The following is an 18,808-nucleotide window of genomic DNA, read 5'->3' on the forward strand; positions in this document are numbered from 1 at the left end:
TTAGAGAAATGGGTTGAATTGAACTTATTGAAACATGTCTGGCGCTCGTTGCGCCGTATGACACCGCTGTAAGGCCGTGTCCCACGGAGGTCCTGTATCCAAAAACTCAACAATGAGGCCAGTAGGGCTGGGGCTGGGGGGGGTTCGATTCACGTAAGAATCGCGATTCTTATCTTCTACGATTCTGAATATTCACAAATTCCTTGAATCGATTTTTAAAAACTTTATTTTTCTTATTTTTTTTTGCAGTCTTAAGTAGCCTCCTCGCTGCTGACAACATCGACTTGCCGCCCACCTGTTCCGGCTTCTGGAAAACACCACAGTGGCTAGTCAGTGGCTGCTAACGTTAGCTCTTGGTAGCCTTTCTACAAATGGAGCCGCAACAAATTCAGCCAGTCCCCTCATCATCGAAGGCAAGCGTTTTGGGCACATTTTGGACTTTACCATCTCCCGGAGAAGAAGGAGCTTGACACGACTCATTCAGTGTGCAAGATTTGCAAAACAAAAGTTAAGTATTTCAGGAACACTACAAATGTTAGGCCTCACATCATACGCCATCACCCAGAGTGAACAACCACCTCCTGCAACATTAACGAACAACCAACGCACACTGCACCACTTTACCAAACTCCCAGCCAATTCTGAACAGGCAAAAAAAAAAAAAAAAACTAGATCCATCACGTCTGTGAATGTTCTCATTCATCCAGGTCATGGTTATCCAAAGGAGTTGAATCAAGTGCAACTGGACTTGGTATATATCCGTGAAGATGTTTCGCCTCTCATCCAAGAGGCTTCCTCAGTTCGTGCCTTTCTGACTAGACCAAGCTAGTCTGACTGGCTGGTGATGAGACTCATTCTGATAAATACCAAGTCCAGTTGCACTTGATTCAACTCCTTTGGATAGATCCATCACCTGTTTCCTTTCAAAAGACCTGCGCCCCTACAACGTAGTCGAAAATGAAGGCTTAGATTTACGATCCAGACAACTGGTACGACATACCATCACGTCGGTTTTTGACTGAGAAAGGTTAGGTTTGCCTTTGTGTGTTCACATTATTGCAATCAATTGATATAACTTTTTCAAATATAAAAACTACATAATCTTATACACGCTTTAGTCTGTCTTCATGACATAATTTGCCACAACCGCCTTTCTTCGCGCAGTGAACTGGAGTACAGATCCTGAAATTAGCACCACTAGGTACCAAATCTATCATCGACTTCGAATCGGAAATCCTTCTGAATCGAAAATCGTGACCCCAAGAATCGAAATCGAATCGTGAGGTTCCGAAAGATTCCCACCCCTAGAGGCTAGTGAGTAAAAGAATATCATATCCAATTTGTAGGATGGCAAAAACTACGAAAATAAGATGTAGATTGTAAAAAAAAAAAAAATTCTCTTTTCAAATCTTCTGTACGCCTCGTTAGTCCATAACTTTCTGATGTGTTATAATCAGAATCAGAATGAGAATCTATTTCATCTGCAAGTATTTTCCTTTGAAGATGAATAAAGTTTATCTTATTGTATCTGATCTAATTTGTCAGGAACTTGACTAATGAATTGCTCACAGTGACACCAAATATATATATAAAATTAAAAAGTACTAAAAAACGTAAGAAGTGATATAAAATGAAAGAGTAGAAAGTAATATACAAAGTAAGAAGTAATGTGGATACACTATGACTTCCTTATTGATTCCTTATCACATCCTTACCTTGGGAATGGAGGTCTTCTCTCCCTTCTCGGGCCCCTCCTCGGAGTCGGAGCAGGTGTAGGCATCGCTGAGATTGAGCAGGGGGATGGGCCGCGGCCGGTGCAGCGGCTGGAAGGTGAGCTGGGTGGTGAGCAGGTTGCTGACGGCCCTCAGCGAGGTACAGGTGTTGGGCGGCAGGAGGAGGGGTCCGCCAGCAGGTCTGTGATCAGCCCGTGGGCCTCTCCCATCATGGCTATATCCACTGTCACCGTGGTGCCTGAAGACTGTGGAGCAGAGGGACACAGTGGGCCATAAATGAACGACATTGGCAAATGCTACAGGTAGGTGGTGCTCACTGATAATGGCCGTGACGGGGCTTTTGAATGAGGGCAGAAGTGTGTTGGGCATGTGTTTGTAAGTGTGGTAGGCGTGGGAGAATTAGGAGTGCCTCATCTGAGCAATAAGGAATACATACATAGCTCGTAGTTGTCTTCCCTGCTGATTTATTCGGGCTGTGTATTGGCAAGAATTTGCCAATATGATTCATATCACCGTATGATTCATTAAACAATGTTACAATGTTACAATTTCATTTAGCAGACGCTTTTATCCAAAGCGACGTGGCTGCATGGTGGCCCAGTATTTAGCACTGTTGCCTCACAGTAAGAAGGTCCTGGGTTTCTGTGTGGAGTTTGCATGTACTCCCCGTGTCACTGAACAACAATGGTGTGCATGGCAGGGTTGCAAGGAGAAAGCCACTGCTCTCCAAAAAGAACATTGCTGCCCGTCTGAAGTTTGCTAAAGATCACGTGGACAAGCCAGAAGTCTATTGGAAAAATGTTTTGTGGATGGATCATGAGAACAAAATAAGAACTTTTTGGTTTAAATGAGAAGCGTTAGGTTTGGAGAAAGGAAAACACTGCATTCCAGCATAAGAACCTTATCCCATCTGTGAAACATGGTGGTGTTAGTATCATGGTTTGGGCCTGTTTTGCTGCATCTGAGCCAGGACGGCTTGCCATCATTGATGAAACAATGAATTCGGAATTATACCAGTGAATTCTTAAGGGAAATGTCAGGACTTCTGTCCGTGAACTGAATCTCAACAGAACATGAATCATGCAGCAGATACTGAAAGCAAAGGTTCACATACTTTTGCCACTCACAGATATGTAATATTGGATCATTTTCCTCAATAAATAAATGACAGAGTATAATATTTTTGTGCCATTTGTTTAATTGGGTTCTCTTTATCTACTTTCAGGACATGTGTGAAAATCTGATGACGTTTTAGGTCATATTTATGCAGAAATATAGAAAATTCTAAAGGGTTCACAAACTTTCAAGCACCACTGTATATCGTAATACTATTATGAAAACTGGAGTATACAAATTTTTTTCAGTGTTATTTATGAAAAAATTCAAGTTGCTTTTACAGCTATGAGTAAGTCAAATGGTCTGCGAGAAAAATCCAGCCTCTGTGTTTAACCCTGTGGTCTGTGTTCAGGAATCTCTAAATCTCACCGCTCCCAGTATGCCTCAACCAGTCAGGTGAGCTCTCTGGGACAGGCGGGGCCTACCGCTTGTCACTCATTTGCTTGCATAGCTTTTCTGCTGTGCTTCTTCTTGTCGCCACGTTGGAGACTAAATAGCATTCATATTAATAAATACTTTACACCTTTAAGTGCAAAAGTGCTTCACAAACTAAATGTTGGGGAAACTAAAGAGATTCGCTGATTTTTTTGTTTTTGTTTGCATTAACAGCTGCCATCCGGCCCGCCCACAGAAATGGCTGGGCCCCTGAAAAGGTCCAATGAATGCCCCCCACCCAATTCTGCTTTACTCAGCCATCTCCCATGTCTTACTGGACGTAAAGTCCTTTATAATATATTTAAAGTCCATCTGTTTAGCCATTTCACACTCAATGGCAAGTATTGCCATTATCATTGCTTATATTTGGGATGAACATGGCCTCCATGCCCCCCGCCCCCCAGCAGCTGAGCCCCAGAAAGCCCCCTCCCCTTATGCGCAGCCCAGGCTGCCACAGATCTTGGACAGAGGACGTCATGCAAGATGCTGCTGATAATTTGGATATAGCGATCTTTATAAAAACTTCGCTTATAAATAAAACGGTGGCTCAGAACAACAATAATGGTGTCACTAAGAGATTCACTGAAAAAAATGTCTTTATCTAAGAATGAGTGTGTTCTCCGCATTTAACCCATCCGATTATATAGGGGCAGTGGGCAGCTGCAGCACCCCGGGACCAACTCCAGTTCTTCTTTCCATTGCCTTGCTCAGGGGCACAGGCAGGAGTATTAACCCTAACATGCATGTCTTTTTTTTTTACATGCATAGCTTGTCAACAACAAATTAATTTTTCCAGTTATGACGGGCAAGCTCATGCACGCATATGAAGCTGGGTTGGTGGTAGGGGAAACGGGCGGGAAGGAGGACTGTTTTCTATATACACTACCGTTCAAAAGTTTGGGATCACCCAAACAATTTTGTGTTTTCCATGAAAAGTCACACTTATTCACCACCATATGTTGTGAAATGAATAGAAAATAGAGTCAAGACATTGACAAGGTTAGAAATAATGATTTGTATTTGAAATAAGATTTTTTTTTACATCAAACTTTGCTTTCGTCAAAGAATCCTCCATTTGCAGCAATTACAGCATTGCAGACCTTTGGCATTCTAGCTGTTAATTTGTTGAGGTAATCTGGAGAAATTGCACCCCACGCTTCCAGAAGCAGCTCCCACAAGTTGGATTGGTTGGATGGGCACTTCTTTGAGCAGATTGAGTTTCTGGAGCATCACATTTGTGGGGTCAATTAAACGCTCAAAATGGCCAGAAAAAGAGAACTTTCATCTGAAACTCGACAGTCTATTCTTGTTCTTAGAAATGAAGGCTATTCCATGCGAGAAATTGCTAAGAAATTGAAGATTTCCTACACCGGTGTGTACTACTCCCTTCAGAGGACAGCACAAACAGGCTCTAACCAGAGTAGAAAAAGAAGTGGGAGGCCGCGTTGCACAACTGAGCAAGAAGATAAGTACATTAGAGTCTCTAGTTTGAGAAACAGACGCCTCACAGGTCCCCAACTGGCATCTTCATTAAATAGTACCTGTTAGAGCCTGTTTGTGCTGTCCTCTGAAGGGAGTAGTACACACCGGTGTAGGAAATCTTCAATTTCTTAGCAATTTCTCGCATGGAATAGCCTTCATTTCTAAGAACAAGAATAGACTGTCGAGTTTCAGATGAAAGTTCTCTTTTTCTGGCCATTTTGAGCGTTTAATTGACCCCACAAATGTGATGCTCCAGAAACTCAATCTGCTCAAAGAAGTGCCCATCCAACCAATCCAACTTGTGGGAGCTGCTTCTGGAAGCGTGGGGTGCAATTTCTCCAGATTACCTCAACAAATTAACAGCTAGAATGACAAAGGTCTGCAATGCTGTAATTGCTGCAAATGGAGGATTCTTTGACGAAAGCAAAGTTTGATGTAAAAAAAATCTTATTTCAAATACAAATCATTTTTTCTAACCTTGTCAATGTCTTGACTCTATTTTCTATTCATTTCACAACATATGGTGGTGAATAAGTGTGACTTTTCATGGAAAACACGAAATTGTTTGGGTGATCCCAAACTTTTGAACGGTAGTGTATATGTGCGCTTCAACAGGCAGACAGAAGATATACACTGACAAGCTGACACTGGATTGTTTGTCTGACTGTTTTGTTATAACTGCTGGACTGTTGTATACAAACTCTGCAAAGCTGATTATTTAGACTGTGGAAAGGGAAAGTTGAACTGAATGACTGCAGGTCTTAATACATTGGTCATTAAATATTGCATGTTTGAGAGCATTGTATATTGTGCTCTTCCTCCAAAGAGCCAGAACCTTCAACAGAATATGTCAGTAACCCCTTCATGACAACACGAAGCGGTTACCGGTGACAATGATGTCACACTCACAGCTTTTATTTTTCTCTTGTAGGAGAGGCACTGAAGTTCATCTTCTCCTTTGTCTTTGATTCCAGACAAAGGGCATACCTTCCTATTTATCCGATGTATCTCTGCTCATATCTGCTCATCCTTTCACTGTCTGAATTTCAACAGCCACAACTTCCACAGTAACGATAAAAGCTTAGGGATGATGTGAAAGTGACGCAGCCTGCCTGCAAAAATAATGTGGCTGAGTACCTCTGCTGCACCTCATTATGCATTCAGAGCTTTGTCCCATGTGAGTGTAGTGAGTGTCCCCCCCCTCTTTTCTCCCCAAATGTATCCAGCCAATTACCCCACTCTTCTCTGCTCCACCCCCTCTGCTGATCCGGGGAGGGCTGCAGACTACCACATGCCTCCTCCCATACATGTGGAGTCGCCAGCCGCTTCTTTTCACCCGACAGTGAGAAGTTTCACCAGGGGGAGGATCACGCAATTTCCCCCAGTTCCCCCTCCCCCCTGAACAGGCGCCCCGACCAACCAGAAGAGGCACTAGTGCAGTGACCAGAACACATACCCACATCTGGCTTACCACCCGCAGACACAGCCAATTGTGTCTGTAGGGACGCCCGGCCAAGCCAGAGGTAACAAGGGGATTCGAACCGGCGATCCCCGTGTTGGTAGGCAACAGAATAAACTGCCACGCTACCTGGGCGCCCCTATAGCGGGTGTTTCTTTGAGGACAACAACATCACACACATCCATAACCAATTCATTTTGGAAGAGTGCATTGAACCGGCCCTCCGACATGGCCCGAAATGAAACAAACGATCCTCCAAAAACAACACCCAAACACGAAGAAAACGACAGACAGCAAGTTATGGGTTGCTAATTTGGGACTTTGATCCAGCTTTTAGATTTATGTTGCTGTCCTGATCCCCAGCCGGACTTTGCAAAGTACACAACGGTCACAGCAACAAACCAAGACACACACACACACACACACACACACACACACACACACACACACACACACACACACACAGGGACAGATATATCACGGTACATGTGCAAACACCCTCCTACAGGAACGTAGTCACAAAACAGAGGCGCTATTCTATACCCTATATGGTTCCCTGTAGCTCGGAGAGCAGGAAAACAGCGGGAAGAGGCGTGCAGAGGGGTAATTTGCAGTAGTAGGGGTAGACACCTACTTGTATGACTGTATTTCACACAGCATTTTAAACATTTGGACAGGTCATGTAAAACATGAGGATGGAAAACATATTTAGCACAGCTGGACGTGACTTGATCAGCGCTGAACAAAGGGGGCTCACGAGCAACGTCTCAGCCGGAATCTGACCTTCTGACATCCTCATCCCTTACTCCTCAGATGGCCACCAGACCTCTGCTCTGGTTTCTGGACGTCTCTTTCAACAAACTGTTCACCCCGCGGCTTTAAAGACACCGTAGCCACATGAAGTGGCCTTGTCTGAGAGGTAAAAGTGAAAAGTTCACAACCCTCTATCAATTACTGTGCCCAGGGCACACAAGCAACCACAACTGAACCCAGGTCAGCACTGGCTGCCAGCAAGTAAGCACACAAAAGTACCCTTTTTCACCCGTAAAGAATGTTATCAGATTTCTTTACCCCCAAAGTCCCATTCACTTTGACACCAGCTGCCAGGCACACAGAATTATTCTGTTTAGGTTGGCTAAGTTGCAAAGGGTCGAACCCTCAACTTGAATAACACATGTGTAGATAGATGCCTTTTGTTTGCTCAGGCTTGTGGGAACCCTGACAGTTTTGCGTTTTGTTTTCCTGGTCACATTAGATCCGTCACTAGAGCTAAACGACTTTCCATGTGGCTCTGAAAAATGCTAAGGTACAAGTTGGCTATGTATGAGAGTATCCTTCACGCAGGTATGATACAGACTTATAGACGACTTATATCTGACACGTAGCTGGCATGTTGAGCAAAATAAACATTTTAAAGACCGTGGTCGTATGGGTGGCTTGAGGAAAAATCCTCTCCCCATCCTCTCCTCCCCCCCTTTTTTCCCCTGTGTGAAGCTGAAATGTGCACGACACAGGTCTCCTGGGATGTTCTGTAGGTTGTTTGCTAGTGTACTGTAGAAGTGTATACACACACACACAAACACACACAGCAATATACTCATGACCAAACATGCATGCTCATACAAAGACACTTTGCACAACGGATAAGCATGGTGCAAGGCTTCACCAACCCCAAAACTGAAGGTGAGTTGTCGTTAAAAAGACAGCGAATGATGAATATTTCATTTTAAGTTTTGCACAGAGAGAGGACCACTAATATGCCAAATCTGACATGAAAATGACAGTGTGGGAAATTTTCAGCTCCAGGTGCTGTGAGAAGGTTGGGAATGTGAGCTAGGAGACTCGTTCTCATTGTCACTGAATCTCTCACTAAATTATTACTTTTCTTGTTGACCTCAATATGTTCCCTAGTAATTTAAGATGACATGCGGATTGGTGCAGCATCAGCAGTAATGCGGACGTTGTACCGGGTCATTGTGGTGAAGAGGGAGTTGAGCCAGAAGGCAAAGTTCTCAATTTACCAGTCAATCTTCGTTCCAACCCTCACCTATGGCCATGAGCTTCGAGTAGTGACCGAAAGGGTGAGATCGCGGTTACAAGTGGCTGAAATTAGTTTCCTCCATAGGGTGTCTGGGCTCAGCCTTTGAGATAGGGTGAGGAGCTCAGACATCTGGAGGGAGCTCGGAGTAGAGCCGCTGCTCCTTCGCATCAAAAGGAGCCAGTTGAGGTGGTTCTAGCATCTGATTAGGATACTTCCTGGGCGCCTTCCTTTGGAGGATTTCCGGGCATGTCTAACTGGGGGGAGACCCCGGGGTAGACCCAGAACTCGCTGGAGGGACTACATGTCCAATCTGGCCTGGGAACACCTTGGGGTACCCCAGGAGGAGATGGAGGGTGTTGCTGGGGAGAGGGATGTCTGGAGTGCCCTATTTAGCTTGCTGCCACCGCGACCCGACCCCGGAGAAGTGGCTGATGATGATGAGACTTAAAAGCTGGGGCTCTCTCTGCCATACCTGTTCAACATAAATTCCTGTTTGTGACCAATTGCTAAGCTAAATTCCAAGTGCATGTAATTCACATGGCAATAAAAGAATTTCTGATTCTGATTGACTAGTCACGATCTACACATCTGAATCATCTGTTCTCCAGACATAGTTTAGGTTTGTTTACCTCTGTTGAAATAGGAAGAAACAGTGCACAACTATTTCAATTTCTATAAATGGGTAAAGAAAAGTATTTTCAAGTTGGCAAAGTAAAGGTATCGATCAACAGCCAGGTGAGGTCAAACAGTGGGGTCAGGAGCACCAAATTATTCCAAACAGGGAAAGAAAGAAGGGAAGGCCAAGTGCTCTATTGAATGTACCTACATCATTAGTCGAAGTTACAATCCTGAAGTTTTACATGCAAGCATATGTAAAATGAATGCTTATTTTAACAGTTACTTTCAGATAAGACCTACCTGGGACAAACCATCGGGTGCACAGCATTTCAAGTCATCGGCACACCAGTCAAATTTAGAGGAAAACTTGTGATAGTGATGGGTTTGAAAAAGAAGCAAAATTGTTGTGACTAGCAAGAAGATATGACAGATCAAGCTAGTAAATGGCCTTTACCAACTGATACCACAACATCAACACCACTATCAATTAGGTCAAGGAAGGTTGAATCAGTTCATCTGGATCCAACGTTTACTGACAGATACGTTTCATAACTCAACAAAGTGACCTCTTCAGTCTCAACTGACTGAGGGTATCCCCACCTTTATAAACAATACAGTACCGAAACCAATGATCAGTTTCATATGCAAATATGAGTGTGACCATTAACTTGAGCTCTACTGGCCATGTGCACTATTCACAGAGGATTGGGGAATGTTTGCAATCACAGCATTGTAAGATGGTGACAGATGTACCCCCCCGGTTCAGGGATGGTCGTTCTCTCTACACATAGATGGCCTCTTTGACACCCCATTCAAGCCAGCGTTCCTCCCTATCAAAGAGTGGCCACTGGCCGGTAGATGGGTGTAGAATGTGGAGTCCTGGTCTGACGTGTTAGCTCCCCTGTATTGTGCCATCCTCTTAGCCAGCATCTGATTGGTTTACCCGATGTACAAGTCACAGCAATGCTCTTGGTACTTAACAGCGTAGCGTACACTATATTGTTCTGTTTTTGCCAGGGGACCCAATCCTTGGGGTGGACCAACTTCTGGCGCACCATGTTTTGGAGTTTGAAAGCAAGTGAGATGCGGTGTTTGGAAAATACACATCTCAACTGTTCCAACACTCCTGCCACATACAGAATTACCACTGATTTACATTCGGCCTTCTTTGATTTTCTTACCTGGATTATTGAACATGCATCAAGACACTATCAATTAGGTTTGCACTGTTTTGGATTAAATGGGAATCACGACGAGCTGTTGAGTCCTCTTCAATACCACTGTCGTCCATGTGACTGTGCCTGCATGCTGCTGGTAGTGACTGGGTTTATCACCAAGTGATACGTAGCTAATATCTATTCATTTAATCCTGCCAATGAAATAATATCTATCAAATTTCCATGCACACTTTATTAACACTGAGAGTGGATTAGCTAAAGCTAATCAGCTTTAGCTGTTGGTAATTTAGCACTTTCCATCTACTTAAAGGGGCATTGTATATATATTTTTTTATTACTTCAATGTAGAAGACCTGATCGTTTTCTTTACACACAGGGAATGATGCTCATTAAAAAGCATGTTTAAAATTAAATTTTAGTTCCATTATTTTCTTCAGCAATGGACCACACATGTTTATGCTGCAACCTCTACCACCAACAAGTCATTGCTGAAGAAAAACATCTAAAATCGGGGGGGTCTGGATAGCGTGGCGGTTTAATCCGTTGCCTACCACTGCAGGGATCGCCGGTTCGAATCCCCGTGTTGCCTCTGGCTTGGTCGGGCGTCCCTACACACAATTGGCCGTGTCTGCGGGTGAGAAGCCGGATGTGGGTGTGTGCCCTAGTCGCTACACCAGCACCTCCTCTGCCCGGCAGGGGCACCTGTTCAGGGGGTTGGGGGGGGGGGATAACATGATCTTCCCATGCGCTACATCCCCCTGGCGAAACTCCTCACTGTCAGGTGAAAAGAAGTGGCTGGCGACCCCACACGTATGAGATATGCGGTAGTCTGCAGCGCTCCCTGGATCGGCAGAGGGGGTGGAGCAGCGACTGGGAAGGCTCGGAAGAGTGGGGTAATTGGCCAAGTACAACTGGGTAGAAAAAGGGGGGAAAATCCAAAAGAAAAAAACCCTAAAATCCCATGTTCATTTTTATCATACCTCATAGCGAGCATCATATCTTGTTCATTTCTTGTTTGCTAGAATTGTGACAATACTTCCCGTGGTTGTCACACCAGACCATTTGAGATGATAGCAGTGGAATAAAGTGGTATACTGAAGTGCCAGAGGTCTTGATATTTTCAGTGCAAACAGACCCAGATTACACTCATAAGCACACAGAACCAGTGAAGTCTCAGCCATTTCACTAGACATGAGCCCAAATATCAATCAGTGACTTTGTTATGTTTTCTGACACCTCCATTATTAATGTCTTCCACGTTTGTCTGACCACTCGGATCTGTGCCATGCAGTGACATAAAATCTGCAAGAATTCCAATTTTACCATTTACACTCAGGTTGCAAAGTCACATATGTGTATCTCATTCTGGACCACATCTGAAAATGGCCCAAAATGGAAATTAAAATGTGTTTACATATTTGTGTGTGTGTGTGTGTGTGTGTGTGTGTGTGTGTGTGTGTGTGTGTGTGTGTGTGTGTGTGTGTTCACATGGCTCTGAAAAAGTCCAAACTGTCATGTTTGAGGAAGAACATTGGAATTCTGTGGGAGTTATGGTGAGGTCTGAACGTGGGAACGTAGCCTTGGATTGGAGGCAGGAAGATTAAGAACTGGTTTATCTGGGCTATGAGGGACACCTGTTTGTAATTAACCTCTCTACCATTAAGTATTGTATGCGTGTTTCTGAGCAGGTGGAGAGAGCCCTGGAACGCCGATGCTCTGACACTTTGGACGGCGTCTACTTTTATTAATGAGAACTGTTTTGAGCGTCTGCTTCCAGCCTTTGAAAAAGGGGATTATTGAAGACTCTGGTCTGCTCTTGGAAAGGTTAATGTGGGTTGAGTGAGGGGCTGAGCTTATGAAACCCTGCTGTAAATAAATCTTACTTGAGTTAAAGTGGTCTGCTCCCCCCCATGCATCTTCCCACCGATGTGAATAAAACTGTGTCAAACGTACAGTATATATTCTAAAAGTCTTGCTGAGGCAACAAGTGTCAATACCGTCTCCATTTGCAAACATCCTCTTAGGTTTTTTCTTTTCTTTTCTTTTTTTTTTTTGGTCTTACAGTTAACTAACCATAAGCAATCAACGATGAATTCCCACTGAATCACACCGGCACACATAATCAATGGCTTTAGCAGGCTCTGCCATCACATTTGGGAGCATTATGTCAATAGAAACACCATAGATTAGGAGCTGGCCAACAGCTAATGTAAACTAAGGTCAGATCCAGTCAAAACATTCTTGCATCGCTCCTGGAGAAAAACACACCTTCTCTGTGCTGAGTCCCTCGGTCAACATTTCTGTGGCTGCAGTGTGTGAACCAGACCTGGGTGAAAATGGCCTTTGCAAACGATTCTTTGTTGATTTTATACCTGCAAGGGGGTCCAACCTCGCATGCTTAGACTGTGTGAATTTCAGTTTAGAGTCTCTCTGAGTGATTAACAACTTATCTGACACTATTTGAGCTGTCCCAAACGCACTTATCTGGTGCTCTAAGTGGGTTTTAAACAATGACTCGGTTGCAAGTACCATTTGCGCGTGAGAGTGCCTGTACGTGTATACGCTTCACATTTTCTCATGTGAATCAAAAACAACGACCGCAGCATCTGTTGTTGCTACAACATTGAGTAATGGAAATATGATTGTCGGTCGTACGGCTGCAGCTGAACCACATGTTTATTTGCCAGAAACTCGGCAGAAGAAATATGTATCCTGCACGGAGAACAAAACATTGAACAGAATGCTTTCTGTCTAATGGCGATTATTAATGGAATACTGAAACAGAGAGGTTGCATATTTGCACTTTCTGAGACGGCTCACTTGATGCACTTTTAACCTCTTAGCCTCCCCATGTAAACAAAAAATCCACAAAGCTCCAAGTACAACACTGGCAATATGTGGAGTTCCACAGGTTGTGTGACGTCGAAAACACAAAGTACCGCAGAGGAGAGTAACATACCGAAGAAGAAAAACAAGTGGTCCAGCTATTCGTTTGGGTGCTCAGCCTCAAAAATTAGAATAATCCTTGAAAAAGAAAGGGAAGGAGGGAACTTCAACAAAAACCCACCTCTGGGGGTTTTTAGTTACTGGTTTTTCATTCATATATACCCTCAGCCTTCATGATACACACACGCATGCATACTGTACATTTGGACATGTGGGTTTCCAAATACGCACAACCCCCCCCCACACACACACACACACACATACAAACACAGAGGCATACACCCTCTTTAACAAATGCAGGAATGTGCAGAGCTAGTGTTTATAGAAATATGGCTAAAAAAAAAAATACTTAAATGTGTCCATTGTTTTCATAAGGGTGATTTCATTTACACAAAACTCTCCACACATTTGAAAAGTCATTACCGCGCGGTTTTCCATTTCAGTGGCAGGGCAGTTGGTGTAATAGCCCCGATTGTATCTGTCTGGACGGATTAGCTGAAGGGAACCCTGGGAGATGTTGATGTTCGCTGCTTGGAATAACAGAGCAGCGATACAGCGTGAATCACGGCTCAATGTTGTAATACAAGACTCCGCCGAGACGCTCCTCTCTCTCTCCCCGTGTGTACTCCACCGGCAGAAAATACACCCAGCCGGGCGCTAACCAACTCCCCTCATCCCTGACCCAGCCCACCTCCTGCGACTCCTTCCGCTGGCCAAGACGGTGGGTCATGCTCATGGAGGCCCTCAGTGGCCGCCAGAATGCAAACACATTATTCCATATTGTATATAACGAGTGGGGGCTGGGAGTGGGGGGGGGTCAAAACAAAACAAAAGGGTAACTGCCCCATTTAAGATTTACTTGGCAAGGTCGGGGCCAGTTGACCCCTAACATGTAGCCAGCCTGTCTCTGAGGAGAGGCCTTGTTTTTCTTCCTGAAGTCTGATTCCATAACCTGGCCTGCAAAATAGATAGATAGATAGATAGATAGATAGATAGATAGATAGATAGATAGATAGATAGATAGATAGATAGATAGATAGATAGATAGATAGATAGATAGATAGATAGATAGATAGATAGATAGATAGATAGATAGATAGATAGATAGATAGATAGATAGATAGATAGATAGATAGATAGATAGATAGATAGATAGATAGATAGATAGATAGATAGATAGATAGATGTAGATAGATGGCTAGATGGACGGACGGACGGACGGACGGACAGTCTGTCTGTCTGTCTGTCCGTAGATAGATAAATAGATAGACGGATGGATAGACGGATGGATAGATAGATAGATAGATAGATAGATAGATAGATAGATAGATAGATAGATAGATAGATAGATAGATAGATAGATAGATAGATAGATAGATAGATAGATAGATAGATAGATAGATAGATAGATAGATAGATAGATAGATAGATAGATAGATAGATAGATAGACGGATGGATGGATGGATGGATGGATGGATGGATGGATGGATGGATGGATAGATAGATACAGAGACAAACAGACAGACAGGCATACATACACACACACACACACACACACACACACACACACACACATATATATATATATGTGTTATAAACATCAAATGAGTTAGGCAGAGACAAAAGAGGAAGGACAGAGGAAGATGAGAGATGTGGAGTCACCGATGGGGGAGAGAATGTAGAGATACATGAGGCAAAACAGATGGCTTCGTCTGGGTGACGAGTGAGCGATGACTGATAATAGGGTACAAAGCGGTTTTACATGAATCCGTCATCAGTGCTGCAGCAGTGACCACTGCATCTCTTTCACATGTTGAAAAAATGAGCGGACATAATAATAAAAAAAAAACCTGTTTTCCCAAATTATTTTTTGAGGACCATTCTGTTTACCGTCACACTACCATTTAACGTTCATTACGCATTTCAATTCCTCATCAAAAGACCAAAGCGAGAACTCGGTGAGCCTAGTGGAGCCAGACCGTGCATCGCATCCAGGAACCAGATTTGCATTGTAGGATGATTATCAATTCATCGTTGATGTAAATGTGAAAGCCGCCCAGTAAGATATGAATGAGAAATGTGCTGAGAACCATGTAGACTCAGCTTTGCCTCCCCACCCTGTTCCTACTTCCATACATACAGTCAGTGTCTAGTCATAGCTGGGAGGCGTGGTGAGGGCAAAGTTGGCGAGGGAGAAAACAGTGCTTTCCCTCAGCCTGGAAATGCTGGGAAAGCACGGTTTTAAAACTCATGTTAATGCCAACAAGGAGTCATATCTTACACAGAGTCCTTGCTATCACCTGACAAAGAACGCTACATTCAAAAATTAAACAGAATTGGAACAGATTGTTGTTCATATCTCATAAAAGACTGGATGAATGATCCAACAAATGGCCCAAACTACCATTCCTAGATATCTTCTGCTATCTGGTTGAATCACCTGGTAAGAGACACTATTGCATTTACTACTACTACTACTTTTGGCTGCTCCTGTTAGGGGGCGCCACAGCGGATCATCCGTTTCCATTTCTCCCTGTCCTCTACATCTTCCTCTGTCACACTAGCCACCTGCATGTCCTCTCTCACCACAGCCATAAACCTCCTCTTTGGCCTTCCTCTTTTCCTCTTCCCTGGCAGTGCCATATTCAGCATCCTTCTCTCAATATACCCAGTATTTCTCCTCCACACATGTCCAAACCATCTCAATCTTGCCTCTCTTGCTTTGTCTCCAAACTGTCCAACCTGAGCTGTCCCTCTAATATTATCATTCCTAATCCTGTCCTTCTTCGTCACTCCCAATGAAAATCTTAGCATCTTCAACTCTGCCACCTCCAGCTCCGCCTCCTGTCTTTTCATCAGTACCACCATCTCCAAACCATAAAACATAGCTGGTCTCATAACCGTCTTGTAAACTTTCCCTTTAACTCTTGCTGGTACCCTTCTGTCACAAATCACTCCTGACAGTCTTCTCCACCCACTCCACCCTGCCTGCACTCTCTTCTTCACCTCTCTTCCACACTCCCCGTTACTTTGGACAGTTGACCCCATGTATTTAAACTCATACGCCTTCGTCACATGTACTCCTTCCATCCTCACCATTCCACTGTCCTCCCTCTCTCATTCATGCATATGAACTGTCTTGCTCCTACTGACTTTCATTCCTCTTCTATCCAGTGCATACCTCCAACTCACCACTATTATATTTACATTTACATTACATTACATTACATTACATTACATTACACTATTAAATTTACTCAGAGGTGGACACCCCGATTTCAGAAAGTAAAAGTCCTACCATGTATTTGTCCTAGCCATTCACTTAACAAGGTGATACCTGGCTGAAGAGTTGTGCTAATTAAATTCAGCTGGTGTAGTGCATGGGTGGAACAAATACGTGGCAGGACTTTTACTTTCTGAAGCCAGGTTGTCCACCTCTGCATTTACTAGATATGATTGATTAAACCTACCATAATATCAGTACCCTAAGCCATTGATGATATGATGTAAAAGACTAGCATGTTTTAGTGAATTCTATGCACACTTTCGAGACAGTAGCAGCGCTACTACTGACAGTAGCAGTGCTAGTCTCCCTGAGGTTTCTTCCTATTTTTTCAGGGAGTTGTTCCTTATCCGATGAGAGAGTCTAAGGACAGGATGTTGTGTTGCTGTTAAGCCCACAGAGGCAAATTTGTAATTTGTGATATTAGGCTATACAAATAAAATTGATTTGATTTGATTTAGTGTTACTCAAATAAAATTGACTTGACTCAACGCCATTAGCCTATGTTTTGACGATGTGCTTTATTATGCAGTGATTTACACACAGTGCAACCTCAAGAACTACAGATCCTTGGGAGACTCACAACTTTGAAGCCGTCCTGGAGGGTGACAGAAAAGTGTCATCAGACCTGGTTTGCTGTACAGGGGAATGGCACAATCCTGGCTATCCATTGCAGGGTCAATGGTGGATGGCACTTACTGATTTTGCTTAAAGTGTGACTTCTCCCCCAGGTCTGAGCCTAATGCCGCCCACTGCATAATTTTGAAAAACACAAAAAAGTGGGCAAGGGGCTGAGGGGGGCATGGATGCGTGAGGCAGGAGCATGTGTTGAAGTAGCTAGGGATATCCACAAAGGGCTGGCGCGAGTCACCAGCTGGCCGCCACACACCACCGTACCCAGTCCCCTCCACCGGCCCGCCTTCCAACATGGCGTCAGCCACCGCCCCGTGAAGATGCCCCGACCACTGCAACGCGGAAGCGCCGCAGACAAAAACGAGCCCCCCGAGACAGGCTGCGGCTTTCCGGCAGTGGAGAGAGGCGGGCAATGGGGAGACTGCGAGCCCAGCCCTACCGACCCAGTTGTCCGGTGCTGCTTCTACAGCCATCAATAGCACAAACCTGAACCATTGAGCCAAAATTGAAAATGATGAAAAAATATAAAGTAACTGTAAATCGAGAGAAATTCATAAAGTTGGTAGAAAACATAATAATGTTTCACATCATTAATGAGAGCAAACTCTCATGAATAATGAGTTCATCAGCATATATTTGAAAATGAGTGTGGTTTCAGACTTACACTCAAGGGCGGGGCTGGGGGAGGTGGGTCGCCCGCCTCTGATTAGAGGGTGTCAATTTTTTTTCATTTTAAAAAAAATTTAATTAGGTAGTAAGTCCTAACTGGTCAACTCTACGTCAGCATTGGCCTCGCAAGGTTCAGCACTGATTTAAAACAGTAGATGATGTGTTGAGACATTTTCAACCCATAAAATGCAATTTTTATAAATTTGGTAAGATATGTCAATATTAACACCAGCATTGATGCGTTTCTTCACCGTACAGTCATATCGTTGAGTTTACAGATAAAAAAAACAAAAAACAAAAACACATTTAAGTGTTTAATATCTGTAATAATAGCAAGCCGCATGGCTTGCAGCCACCGCGTTCTCCTACTCGGTTCACGTTTCTTGATTTGGCAATATATAAAACTTTAACTCTGGATTTTTTAAAAAAAATATGTTTATTCATTTTTTTCCTGGAAGAAAACAACAATCACACACATACAAAGTATATAAGGAGTTAAGACAAAGAAAATCATGAGTAGATTCAAGAGGTACATAATATAAGGCAAGTTAAAGTGATCTGTCTTTTTTATATTTGGAGAGACAATCTGGAGCTACATGTGTTCTGTGTAATAGCCTCAGTTGTAATGCTCTTGACCGATTACAGACTGTTATTGTCCTTGCATTATTCCAAACATCCTCCCACATGTCTTCTGTTATCGCTACACCCAGATCTCTCTCTCAAGTCATTCCCAGTGTCTGAGTGCTATCGTTGGAGTAGTCCTTCAGACTATCATAAAAGACGCTAATGGAAGCACCCTCTTCAGCAAGAAACACTCGATTCTTGATTCGTGTGACATTCACATCTGTGAGCAGTGGCGTGTTTTTCATTATAAAGTCTCTAATCTGAAAATAATGAAAAAGATCTTTTCTTGATATGTCATATTTCTCCACCACCTGATTAAAAGTCACGAGGACTGCTCCATCAAAGAGATCACATAGAGATGAAATTCCTTGAGCTGCCCAGTGTTTGAAACCTGCATCTGAGACCCCTGGAAGAAAGTCAGGGTTATCATTGATCAGGGTAAAAACAGATGTAAGCCCTGATCTCCCATCCATATGTTGTGTAATCTTCCATGTTCTAACTATTAACTGTAACTGGGTTGTTGCACAAAGCGCTATATAACTTTAATTTATTATTATTATTGTCTGTGAATGTTCTCATTCATCCAGGTC

At 43.5% G+C, this 18,808-nt stretch overlaps 1 protein-coding gene across 1 annotated transcript in view; it reads right to left on the minus strand.

Moving 5' to 3' along the window:
• The window catches only part of LOC130114453 (cGMP-inhibited 3',5'-cyclic phosphodiesterase 3A-like), a 140,263-nt gene that overhangs the window by 32,604 nt on the left and 88,851 nt on the right, over positions 1–18,808 (minus strand). Inside the window, 2 exon segments of the mRNA XM_056282334.1 lie at positions 1,716–1,892; positions 1,895–1,978. Of these exon segments, the coding sequence (XP_056138309.1) occupies positions 1,716–1,892; positions 1,895–1,978 (261 nt within the window).

The sequence above is a fragment of the Lampris incognitus genome, chromosome 6 (assembly GCF_029633865.1).
Source record: "Lampris incognitus isolate fLamInc1 chromosome 6, fLamInc1.hap2, whole genome shotgun sequence".
In the NCBI taxonomy this organism is placed as follows: domain Eukaryota; kingdom Metazoa; phylum Chordata; class Actinopteri; order Lampriformes; family Lampridae; genus Lampris; species Lampris incognitus.